This window comes from Limulus polyphemus, unplaced genomic scaffold, assembly GCF_000517525.1.
Source record: "Limulus polyphemus unplaced genomic scaffold, Limulus_polyphemus-2.1.2 Scaffold680, whole genome shotgun sequence".
Taxonomy (NCBI): Eukaryota; Metazoa; Arthropoda; class Merostomata; order Xiphosura; family Limulidae; genus Limulus; species Limulus polyphemus.
This window is the reverse complement of record NW_013666290.1, coordinates 366,592-380,053: the sequence shown is the minus strand read 5'-3', so window position 1 is coordinate 380,053 and position 13,462 is coordinate 366,592. Positions and strand designations below refer to the sequence as shown.

General features: G+C 31.2%; 1 protein-coding gene across 3 annotated transcripts in view; it reads right to left on the bottom strand.

The window, feature by feature from the left end:
• Positions 1-618: 618 nt before the first annotated feature.
• LOC106459913 overlaps positions 619-13,462 on the bottom strand; it is a 110,237-nt gene continuing 97,393 nt past the window's right edge. For 2 of the 3 annotated variants that reach the window (XM_022386485.1, XM_022386486.1), the window contains exons 20-26: positions 13,014-13,154; positions 11,777-11,856; positions 8,238-8,453; positions 7,399-7,521; positions 6,798-6,931; positions 6,315-6,460; positions 619-3,057 (exon numbers count right to left, since the gene is read on the bottom strand). In XM_022386485.1, the coding sequence (XP_022242193.1) occupies positions 2,918-3,057; positions 6,315-6,460; positions 6,798-6,931; positions 7,399-7,521; positions 8,238-8,453; positions 11,777-11,856; positions 13,014-13,154 (980 nt within the window). In that variant the 3' untranslated portion in view covers positions 619-2,917. Of the gene's footprint in view, positions 3,058-3,714; positions 3,757-6,314; positions 6,461-6,797; positions 6,932-7,398; positions 7,522-8,237; positions 8,454-11,776; positions 11,857-13,013; positions 13,155-13,462 lie in introns of all 3 variants that reach the window. The other variant, XM_022386487.1, reaches the window with a different exon arrangement.

Here is a 13,462-nt window from a genome sequence, read left to right as displayed (position 1 = left end):
CTGTACAGCCCTGATGGTTCCTGTCCATGTTGCTACCATTGTACAGTTCTGATGGTTCCAGTCCGTATTACTACCATTATATAGCCCTGATGGTTCCTGTCCATGTTGCTACCATTGTACAGCACTGATGGTTCCTGTCCATGTTGCTACCATTGTACAGTTCTGATACAATTATACGTGTATCCAAGGCATCATGTACAGTCTGAATGTTTTCAGTCCACATAGTAACCACTTAAGAGTTCTGTTATTCCAGTCCATGCTGCTACCATTGTACAGCCCTGATGGTTCCAGTCCGTATTACTACCATTGCACACTCCTGATGGTTCCAGTCCATGTTGCTACCATTGTACAGCCCTGATGGTGGTAGCAACATGGACTGGAACTGTACAATGGTAGCAACATGGACAGGAACCATCAGGTCTGTACAATGGTAGCAACATGGACTGGAACCATCAGGACTGTGCAATGGTAATAACATGGACAGGAACCATCAGGGCTGTACAACAATGGTAGCAACATGGACAGGAACCATCAGGGCTATACAATGGTAGCAACATGGACTGGAACCATCAGGACTGTGCAATGGTAACAACATTGACAGGAACCATCAGGGCACAGTTCTGATAGCTCCAGTTCATGTTGCTACCATTGTACAGCCCTGATGGTTCCAGTCCACGTTGCTACCATTGCACAGTCCTGATGGTTCCAGTCCATGTTGCTACCATTGTACAGCCCTGATGGTTCCAGTCCATTTTGCTACCATTGTACAGTCCTGATGGTTCCAGTCCATGTTGTTACCATTGTACAGTCCTGATGGTTCCAGTCCACGTTGCTACCATTGTACAGCCCTGATGGTTCCAGTCCACGTTGCTACCATTGTACAGCCTTGATGGTTCCAGTCCATGTTGCTACCATTGTACAGTTCTGTTTTACAAGGAACACTAAACAATTTTGATGATGCAATCTACAACTAATATGACTATAGTTGCAATACAAGTAACAACCAATGCATGAGTAATTAAAAATATACTGGTAGTTGTATAAACAAAATTAAACATTCAACAGCTAAAACAATAAAGTTAGTATAATATTGTCATAAAGATTTAATACTTGATCAATTGTCCTAAAATATATCAATAATGTACAAAAACAAGTATACAAACTTTACTACTTCTTTGTACCACTATCATAATACTGTATCAAATGAAACTGGATTAACTTGGCAGTATTTCATTAAAAAATAAACACTAAAGAAACAGTCCTTTTATCATGTTTATCAGCTTACATACAATATATATTCTAATTAGATATTCTATCAAATGTTTATTTTTCATTACAGGTTTTATTACATCATTAAATAATCACATCTCCTCCTCCAAATGTGAAAAAATTTTAAATGAGCATATCAAACTATCACACTCTCCAACTATCACATGTACAGCTATGATATGTGTATCCAAGGCATCAAAATGTCATGAAAATGTTTTCTGAAAACGTAAATCTCCTTCTTCACAACTTAAAAAGTTCATAACATTGGTCTTATTTGTTTCTTTTTTAAATGTTCAAAAAGTTAATTAGTTGATTACTGTTATTCAGGGAAATTATTTGCAATTATATCAAAACATAAAAAAGCTTTATGGTGTTTTTCAAAAAAACAAATTATTAAAAAAAGGTTGGCCAAAATAATTAACTTTCAAGAAATTTACAAGTACTACATAAATAATTTATATCTAGTTAATAAACAGACATTCCCACAGAAGCAGTCTTCTTCTAGACATCAACCAAGAAATGTAGGAGAGGAAGGCTGAATGTTACCTGGTGTAGAATAAAGGTAGAACTAAAAAACTAAAGAATCACTAGAAACACATATAAGGATTGGCTCAGGACAGAACAAGATGGTAAAGGTGGGTTGAGTCCATTTGGAATGACGAGGACTAAGTAAGACAACTGTCACGCAGTTGTTAATAGTTGCAGATTAATTTTGAGTCAAACTAATCTTCAAATAATGCCTTGTGGTTTGCCATGTAGAAAATTAGAAATAATATATGAGATATTACTGGATAAACTTGAGGTTAATTAATTAAAATAATACTTTCATCATCAAGAAAAGTGTATCTTCTACTTTCTTTAAACACCAAAACTATTTAATATACATGTGGATTAAAGACTACATTTCCAATATTTTCAGGACCGACATTCTCCTCATGAAAACAGCAAGTATTACCCATAGCACGCTCATGAATATTAACTATTAGAAAGTGTATTAATACAATCATTCATAAAAGTTATTACAATAATATTAAATGGTATTTTGTTATAGAACCATGATCCATATCCAAGAAAAGTCATTGTCTAAGGTACAGAACATGAAAAATTTAAACTTAACCCAATAGTTTCATTATAACCAACAACCTAGACAAATAACCAACATTAAAAAGAAACTATCTTTAGTTGTGAGCTTTAAATCAAGGTATATGTTACCTTAACACAATACGTTTTGTTTCTTTACAAACATGTACGACAACCAGTACAACTGGATCTCATTCACTGACACCGAAAGACTCAGCCACTTCAAAATAGGATTCTCAACAAAAATAATTATTTAACCTAGGAAAACACCTGACTGGAAATATACAATGTTTATTTATCCACTCCATATAAATACTCAGAATCTTGTTAGCTTTACCCATCATCAAGTGTTTAAGAACAATAAATGCTCAGTCCTCGGTATATTTGGTCATTTTTTTTGAACTATGCAAAATACAGCTACATTACACATATGGATACTGATTACTTAACATGAAAGCCTGTTTTTATGTTGGGTATTCTAAGACATTACTGAAAATTCTCAATCTCAATTTTATATGATGAGATACAGATCTGGATGTTATCTTACAACCACTGCATGAATGTAAATTTAAGTGAGGTAGTTTTCTCGCTGTTGTATTACAGGCAGAGGTTGAACTGGGCTGAAGTCTTCATCATCTTCGTCTTGAGCTTCTTCTTCTTCTTTCTGACGTACTGTGTCAGGATCTAAACGTTCCAGAGTTGCTATCACTGAAGTAATAATCAGGAAAAATATTATAATTAAGAAAAAACCTTTTTTTTAAAAGGGAAATTAACATTTGATGAATGATATTTGAGATTTTTAACAGAGCTGCAAAATAATTAGATGAGGCTAAAACATAAATAAGAATTGTAATATATTTTACACAGAGAGTAAATGTATATAACTTCATTCAATATTTTAGTTTTTCCAAGTAAAAAAATTATTTGGAAAATTAGCTTGGAAAAAATTACTCAAAGTTATATAAGTAATGAAATGTACAAAACCAGGTAAGTGTATTTCCAAATTCAAAATCTAGAACTTTTTAAAGTTCAACAGTTAACTGTAAATATTAAACAAACTTCTCTATGTATAAATCAAAGAATGCAATACTCCATACTCAAGCAAAAGTCTTTCTCCATATTTAAAGAAAAGTTGGAAGTAACTAAAACTTTCTGCTTATATGAACAAATGCTTCAAGTAAATGTATGAAGAAAATGTCTTTCTTCCAACAAGTATCTCAGTTAAGCTGATTATAATAGTGTGTCACATTTAAATTGTTTTCTTTAGTTTTTACTAATCCAAACTTTCGATAAAACATAAAATATGAAATTAATTGATAATTATTATTATTACAAAAAATAATAAAAAAAAAACACAAGCCAAACCTCATTATAAGAACTTTGGGAGATCTTGTTTAAAGACATGAGCTGTAAAAACAAAAAAATTCAAACTGAAAACAAATAAAATTCAAATTGAAAATAAAATATGCATGCCAAAATATCTGATCAACTAATGCACAATGAACAATAGGTACTATCAGGCACTCACATATAAACAAAACATGCTATTTACTATTATTTATCAAAGATTAATGATGTTTAGTGGTTCTAGGAAATACAATGTAAAACATTAGTCTTCCCTTCCCCTCAGCATGTTAATATTTTGCACTGATTTACTGGCTTGTTTTTACTGGAAGATTCATTAGTTATCTTTTGCTACTTCTGTTGAAATTCCCTTGACATTTTACATTTTATAGAATAAGCGATTCTGAGTCTACATCAGCTATTCGCTTCTGGCTCAAGTTTGCATCAACTCTCTGCTTTTGGATCAAGCCTACATCAACTCTTTGCTTCTGGATCAAGTCTACATTAAATATTTGTTTCTGGATCAAGTCTACTTCAACTTTTTGCTTCTTGATCAAGTCTACATTAACTATTTGTCTCTGGGTCATGTCTACATTTCCTATTTGCTTCAAGGTAAAGTCTGTATCAACTATTTGCTTCTAAAACAAGTCTTCTTCAACTATTTAATTCAGAGCCAAGCCCACAGATTTACTGAATGTGGCATGATGAAAAGCAGATATTTTCTTGGAATATCCTCTCATTAGTTACGTGCATATTCTTCCAACACTTGCACCTAATGGGATTTAATTGCAAGTCCTATGCAGGTTAACCTATTTAATACTACTATTAAAATACTTTTTAACTTTTCAAACTGTCCTAGTGCTACAACCCTCCAAGATAACCAAACAACACTTTTCCTTAAACTTAAAAAGGTCAAAGTTGTGAGGATTTATTGGTTCAGTGCCAATTTTTTTTGTGGTATCCAAAAAGGCCAGCAGTACTAATTTACATCAACACATATCCCACTTAATGATGAGAATTGAAAAGGCTAACCTATCAACTGCAACTGCTAAAAAACTCCAATTGTGTAAAATTTGTTAAGTACTAATAAGGACTTTAGGTAAAATTATAAGTTAGAAAGACATGTATGTTATAAACTATCAGATGATTTTTTACACATCTTACAACTTGAATTTGTAATAACTCTGAGGTTTGACATAAGATCAGTATGAAACTTAGCAAAATTGCATTAAACATTTGGAAATTGAGGTACAGAAGGTGGCAGGGCAGTAGCAAACACTGTGCTGGACTTTCAATAGGTTCCCTGACGTCTTATGAAGTAGGTTATTCTGTGAACCCATGTGACATTGTTTTTCTGTGGCTATTCTACAGTAATACATACACTATAGTAGATTAAGGATCGAATAATAAAAAAATATATGGAATTTCCCTGGAACTAATTCACAGAGATGTGTGTAGTGATATATCACAGCAAAGAGGGCATATTAAACATACCATCCACTGTGTGCAGAGCACTGTTGTCAAGTTTCATACCATTCACACATCATATGTTACAGTTATTACAAATACAAAATGTTGAATGTATAAAAACATCACTCTGTATTAGAATACCATTATAATGCATGTCATTATTATGTATATTTTAATCTCAATCTCATTTTAAAAAATAGCTTTTAAAATATAAATAAATTCTTAACTTTACACTTTCTTACACAACATTATAATCGGGCTCAATAACCATTTCTAAAACCTACATTATGTAATCATCATTATTGTGGAATAAATTAGATCTATTTAAAATGAACTTTCAAGTTTTTAATATAACTAGCTTTATGAAATGTCTGTGATAATAATAATAATAACATTTTTGATGTATTACCTCCCTTAATTCGTGCTTATTCATTTTGTGAGTCAGTTCTGTGTGTGTGCTAAAACAAAGATTTCAAACAAACACAAATTAAGCTTAACTATAAGTCTCAACTTTTTTTCCTGATCAGCTTGTAAACTAGTTATTCAAATTTTGATTCATTGCCAAGATTTTGTAACAATCCTCACACAGTTTAGAGGTTTTTATCTTATTTGTTTTGTTCTATTTTTCCGTATTAAACCCTATCCTTTTTAGCCATGGATGTACATTTGTGTTAGTAATTTATCAGCATCCATAAAGAAACTTTGAGTCAAACAGAAACACTATCTACTTGACACAGAATCTAATCTTTTTTTTAACATTAACTAACTATAAGGTTCTACTTTTAAACTACAAGATATACAGCTAGCAATATGTTTAAAGAAAACCTTTTCTAACAGACTTGAAGAAAGCATTAGAGTATATATCCAAACCACAAAATGTCAACACATTTCCTTAATACAGGGCTGCTTCTTGGCTACTGGCCTAATTAGCTATTATTAAATAAAATATAAACTGATTTTTACTGTTATAGAATAATATTTTAACCCATATAAATATAAAATAATATCCTTATTTTAGAAATATTACCAAATCATACTCTTAGCTCTTTGTAATATGTTTTAAATTTCTTGGTTTACTTCACTAACATTTCACCAAACAGAGAACACATTAAAAGCATAAGTGCGATTGGCTAGGCAATTTCCTGCCTTACTTGCAACAAGTTTGCTTCTCTCCATCACTTCTTTGGCAATAGTATGATTAAGAGCTAAAAGATGGGCTCTTTTCTTTTTCTCTTCATTCACTTTCTTGATCATTGTCTCCGATTCAGTTCCTTCCATTTTGGTTGGTTCTTCATAACTAAACAATAACATGAAAAATTTATTCTGTAAGCCTTTTGTTTTTTCAAATAAAATTCGAAATAAAACCCACTTAAAAATATTAATGTTGAAATTGTTTAAATAATTTCTTGTTACACAGTAAATATAGTAATAGGCAATATCAAAAATGAAGAGTGATTATGAAAAGGAAAATATTGTAATAAATAGTAAACTTTAATGTAGAAATAAAACTAATTTGAACACAAAACATAAGAAAACACTATCAAACAGTGATAAAATTTACTTGAGAAGAAAAAAGAACAATTAGAGAAATAACTTTGAAAACAAATATCAATATCTTACTGCTATACACTTACGCTGTTGCTTCTGAGAGCATTTTTCTGATATTTTCTGCCTTTTGGTTTCTTCTGATTTTTTCAGCAGCTGACAATTTTTCTGGCTCATCTTCTATGTAGCGTTCTGGAATGTCAATTTTCTGAGGAAGACCAAGCTAGTGGAAAAAAAAAATTCAGTAAAATACTTCTGCTACTATACCTAAGTTTGAAATTTTAACATGGAATAAAAAATATAGACTTTGAATGATAAAATGCATTTAGGGGACATGAAATATAAACTTCAATATTTCAGTAAACACACCATTGACAATTTCATGTTGTACATTGAAACTGAGTAACTGTTTTTTGATCATTGAAGGGAGGATGAATTATTTAATACTGTAAAGAATAAAATATCCAGTTTTATTATTGGATTTTTTTTTGGCAATTAAAAGCACAAAGCACTTTGTACATACTAAGCAGTGTTCTACTAATTCTAAAACATGGCTTATGATTTGAAGACAATCATTTTTAGTCTCAAGTTTACAGAATATCAAAGCTGTATATAATTTTATATCATAACTGTATGAATACATAGAATAATTCCTAGTGAACTGTTAAAAATTTGATATCAGAAACTTACTTCTCGATCAATAATTCTTTCATCAAATACTTCTGTTTTTCGTATTGTACTCCGTACAATATCTGGTGTGCTTGCTGTGCGTGAGCAGCGATCCATGTGGAAATGTCGTGATGATGGGCCAAACTTAAAATAAGAACAACAACTTCTTAGAAATTTGAAGGAATTTGAAACAATTCCATGAGTTAATTAAACAGCAGAAAAAATAAAGCTCAAAATTTCACAAAATTTTTGTTTTATACACTCACTATGTATCCTGAGTAATATAATTAAAAAAATCTGAAAATGATGCGATCATAAACGAATACAGAATTGGGAAATAATTCTGATAAACTGTTTGACAACATAACAATATCAGAAGTGTGTGTGGACACTTTTCTTACATATAACTACTACTTTTTGTACCAATAACTTGAGAAGTTTTACTTAAATTGTTTTCCTAACTATAAATTCTCATAGGGGTATGAGAGAAATAAACACAAACATCAACTTCGAGATTGTTCTTGATTTATATTTTGCTGTTTTTCTATGTAAGTAATGTATCCTATTTAGAGGCACTAAATCAAACATCACCAAACCAAACTTTTGAAAAGAAAAGAAACTTCAAAACATTTTGGATGTATTGAAACACAAGTAATTTAATCAAATTGAATGTATTCTTCCTATCTAAAATTCCTTGTTTACATGCATGATGTAGACAACAAATGAAGCTCACAAAATAAATTTGATCCTTTTTAATCTCCAATTTTGAAAAGATTTTTAACTTAAAAGAATTCTCTATGTCACTGATATGTATGGAACACTTTCTCAGGTACATTCACCTATCATGATAAATAACTTACCATTCTGGGAGAAGATTGGTCAAGAAATTGCTGTGATCCTGTACCAGTAATGGTATGATGTCTCCGTTTAGGTTTTCTGTAGAGCTGTCCATGAAGCCTTGGGCTTATCAGAGACTGATGACTACTCGACTTGTGCTCTGTGGAAGACGTTAAAAGAGGAGAGGTAGAGGCTCCTCCAAATAATCGCTCATGTGCACTCAGGGTCTTTCTCTGGATCTAAATGTAAAAATTATTCCAAGTTCAGAAATGTGTTCTGAACCTAAGACACTCATATTCTTTTTAAATAAAAAATTCAAAGTAGTTATGTATAGTATACAGATGTAAAAACAAAATATACCATTATTAATGTCACCAATGAAAAATAAAGAAAAAACACGGAGCACTGCACTAAACTATAAAACTAGTTAACCTGCTACAATAAAGAGCAATGAACTTGAAATTTAATTTTGATTTTAATTACAAAATTCTTGACAATACGTGCTTTCATATGATGAACCTAAAAGCATGTGCAATCAGATGACACATCAAAACTGTATTTTCAAATGATATAATTGAATGTGTCTGTTTTTAAATAACAGGTTTGATATATGACTGACATAACATGCACTACACTGTATGGGTAGAAGACAAACCTAACAAAATATTTGGCTTCAGAAAATAGGCTTGAAGATATATTTGGTTCCATACAACATGTTTGGTTTCAGATAACAGACCCGAGGATATATTTTATTTCAGAAGCTAGATTTGACACTGTCTTGTGTGCACCACTTTTCAAGGGTCATGCCGCTTATGCACTCTTTTTTTTTCTTATTAAAAAATGGTTTATTATTGTTTATCAAAATGCAGCATACAGGTTTCAAAAACTTGAGTTGCATTTATACTGAATTTTTATGACAAAATATTGGATATCCAGGCAAACTAACAATTCATATCGAATGAATTACACAAGCAATATCATATTATACAAGTTGTAAAAGTGAGTATTTATGTCGCCATGTTCTTCAGGTACCCTCTATGTGCAGCTATTGCAAGGTTTTTGAACCGTGACCTCAGAATGGTGTTATATGGTACCAATGGCAGAATGGTCACTATGAAATACAAAGATTAGGAACCAGAAAATTTAATTGTGGTCAAAAAGACAAGCACACAGATTCCAAAGTAAGTAAAAAAGATCTACAGTTTAACCTTTCATGTAAGTAAGTTAATAAGTTTACACATGGAATAAGCTGATTAAGCCGCTCTACTGCTGAACAATAAGATGTGATTTTATATGTTTTTGTACACGGTGATAGTGGCACTCCCAGTACAAAATTCCCCCTCTTCAGATTTGTTCTGGATCCACCACTGGACCTGAGAACATATTTTTTTGAGAAGACAGATTTGACAATGAACGTTTTTCAGAAGAATGCTTTCATATAATAGGCTTAACAGCACATGGCTTTAACAAACATTACAATATCTGACATTGTGATTTTTAGATGACAAGTATAACAGTAGCCAACATAATATGGTTTTAGAAGACAGACATAACAATAGCCGATATAATATGATTTTTAGATGGCAAACATAACAATAGCTAACACCATATGGTTTTAGATGACAGACATAACAATAGCTGATATAATATGATTTTTAGATGGCAAACATAACAATAGCTAACACCATATGGTTTTAGAAGACAGACATAACAATAGCTGATATAATATGATTTTTAGATGGCAAACATAACAATAGCTAACACCATATGGTTTTAGATGACAGAGATAATAATAATAGCTGATATTATGTGATTTTTAGATGACAAACATAACAACAGCTGACAGTATGTGATTTTAGACAACAGACATAACAATAGCTGACAGTGTGTTATTTTAGATGACAGACATAACAATAGCTGACAGTGTGAGTTTTGATGACAGACATAAAAATAGCTGACATCATATGGTTTTAAATGATAGACATAATAGCTGACAGTATGTGATTTTATATGACAAACACAACAATAGCTGACAGTACATGATTTTAGTTGACAGACAGCAGTAGTTAATAGCATATGATTTTAGTTGACAGACAGCAGTAGTTGATTGCATATGATTTAAGATATGATATACCAAGAGCTGAAAGTATGTTATTTTAGATAATAGACACAGCAATAGCTGACAGTATATGATTTTAGATGACAGACATAAAAATAGCTGAATGCATATGATTTTAAACATAAGCTTAGCTGACAGCATGTGATTTTAGATGACATAACATTAGCCAACTGCATCTGATTTTAGATAACAGACATAATAATAACTGAAAGCATGTAATTTTTGATGACAGTAAATAATATTATATGACAACTGAATATCAATATCCTTTCAATTATTAGTTTAATAAGACTGTTTTACATATTGAATGATAAGGAACTTTGAACAACAACAAAATCTTAAAATTCATTATTAGATAAAGTAAACTAATTTCTATATTGGATGGTTTTATTTGTTATATTATTGGTTCCAGATTTAAGAACCTGTCATAATATTATTAGCACTTGAAATGTTGAACAACAAGAACATGTTATTGATCTAGACTTGTATTCAGTGTTTATTCCAATAAAAATTGCCATGCACTACTGGTAGCAGAAATGGATCTAGGCAAAAAACAAACCAATGCACTCAATTGGGTTTCGCATGTTAAAATAGCCAAACAAATGTAGAAAAAAAAGTAAACAATAAATACTCAATATGCATTTATGAAAGATATGTACTTATTGATATCAAAGTTTTACGATGAATGTACACAGGTTCATGAAAATAATATTACAAAAACATTAGTCATATTATACTTTTATCTTTAAATGTTTACATAAAATTTAATCAAAATTTTCTTTTATTAGATATCCAGAGTTCACACTAATGTCCATCATCATGAGTCCAAGTCAACTTTTCAAATTTATGTTCAAAGACAGATCTAGTGCTAGTGAAAGAAATGTTAGATCATACAATGGTTGGCCTCGGGCAGTTTTTAACTCGTAGAAAAATGCCCAAATCATACTATGTGACTAAATACATTAAATGCAGTACAAGTACTATGATATTTACATCTATTCCACAGCAACTACAGGTGTTAGTAAGCATTCTGTGTTCTAGGTGGTAGCTTAAAATTCCTTTAATAGTGCACAAAACTAACTTTTCTTTCTGCACATATGTCAGAGCATTGCAGTCTTTACTCATAATGTACAATAGCAGCTACAAATGCATAACATTACTTTGTTGTATGGTGGAAATGGAAGCCTATTACTAACATGGTAATCATATGCTACACACTAAAAACCTAACTATATTTGGTAAATTTGTTAAATCAGCACCAACATTGGAAAATTTGGCACCCCAACACCCATGCAGCAGTTGCTTCTCATGAACAGTGATAGCTCAGAATTGGTTTCATCAAGATCTGATTTTAAATTATAGGAAAAATAACTTGTAAGTTATGCACAAAATAAGAATGTTAGGGACTGGAGTACATACTCAAAGTCATGTCCAATATCTTACCTGGACAGTATGAGTAGGTGAAAATAGAGAGGTGGGCCGATGAGGTGAAGTAGTTTCTGCTGCTGTTACAGGTTTTACTTCTAAAATAAAATTTAAAAAAGGCCACATTTGATGCATAAAAAAATATTTAAGCTTTCTATTGTCATCAGTGAAAGATAAAAAAAACAACTCAACAAAAGGAGAAACTTTACAAATGTCAGTAGGCAACATTAACTTGTAAGTCACTAAATTTGTTTTAATGCTTTATATAGCAAGTACAGACAAAAAACACCTTCTGATACAAAAAAAATCAATAATCAATTTTTGTGAAATGACAAAAATACTAGTCAACATCTTCATAAAGTGATGCTGCTTTAGCCAACATGCCATTTTCTCATATCAAATATTAGTATTTACGGTCTACATAACTCATTTTAGCGTATAAAAACTGTACATTTGTTGAAGACCGCATTTCATGTGATTACCCGAAATTCTTTAATCAAAGTTTCCGAATTATGATCTAAAAGTCATGTTTGATCCCTACAATAAGGTAACCATTTTAGCCTCCAGGATTTTGAATGTGTTGTTATGAAAATGTAATCAAAGACTTAATAAGTACTAATTGATACTACACAAAAAGTTGGCTCTTGATTGTAAGGAAGTTTTACTCCTGTCTGTCTCAAATCATGAAAGCAATAAGTTCCTGCATATTCTGTGTTTCTGGTGGATGGAGGGGGGGGGGGGAGAGAAAATAACAGTGTGAGTGAGCATAAATTTCATCATGGTGATGTGTTCTCGTAGGTTCTTCTAGAAACATGGTTTTCAACATATGATTCAATAAGGTATTTGAGGATGTTCATAAAACATTATTTAATCTATTTCTTTTAAATGCTGTGACCAAGTTATAAAATTAATTAGCATACATTTATATGTAGTTCATAAAAAACAATTCTACACCAATTACATTCAATACAAAATACATTACTAGCGTAATTAGTTGAAGCAGTTTACACTATTAAAATAAAATAAATCCTACTGATTATAAAAACAATCAATTTAAATCAGAACCACTTTTTTGTTCTGGTACTGTTCTACAATTGTATCATTTGATATGTTAAGGTTTTGAGTAATTTCAATCAATAACACTATAAAACTGAAAAATATGAGCACCAACATCAATTGCAATAACAATAACCAACTTAATGACTCATATATTTCATAAAAACAACAATTTCATAAAACAACCATTTTTCCATACCCTCCTGGCTTTTCATACAGTCAGATGTCACAAACAACCTTACTTCAGCCTGATTATCACAGTTAATTTGCTTTGTATCACTCAAACAGGAATCACTTGCTCTTCTTGCCTCTTCAGTTGTTGTATGACTTTGAGGGAGGCCTATATTCATAAATGCATTTATGTTATCTGCTCTTTCAATTCCACTTGTATTTTTCAATAAAGTCACAAATCTCCTTACAAAAACAACTCTCATCAAGTATAACTCAGAGCTTATAATTCTCTCTCTCTCTACTATATGTCCTTTCTAAATTCTGCTTTATGGTGATCACTGTGAGAGAAATTTAGGTTACATTAGTATTAAACACATAAAGCTTCATTGAATAAGTTGTTTAAACATTTGTTTAACAAGTAAAAGCTTGGAATGGTCTAGTCCAGGGTCACTGATGAGGAATGGAATTCTCTGAAAT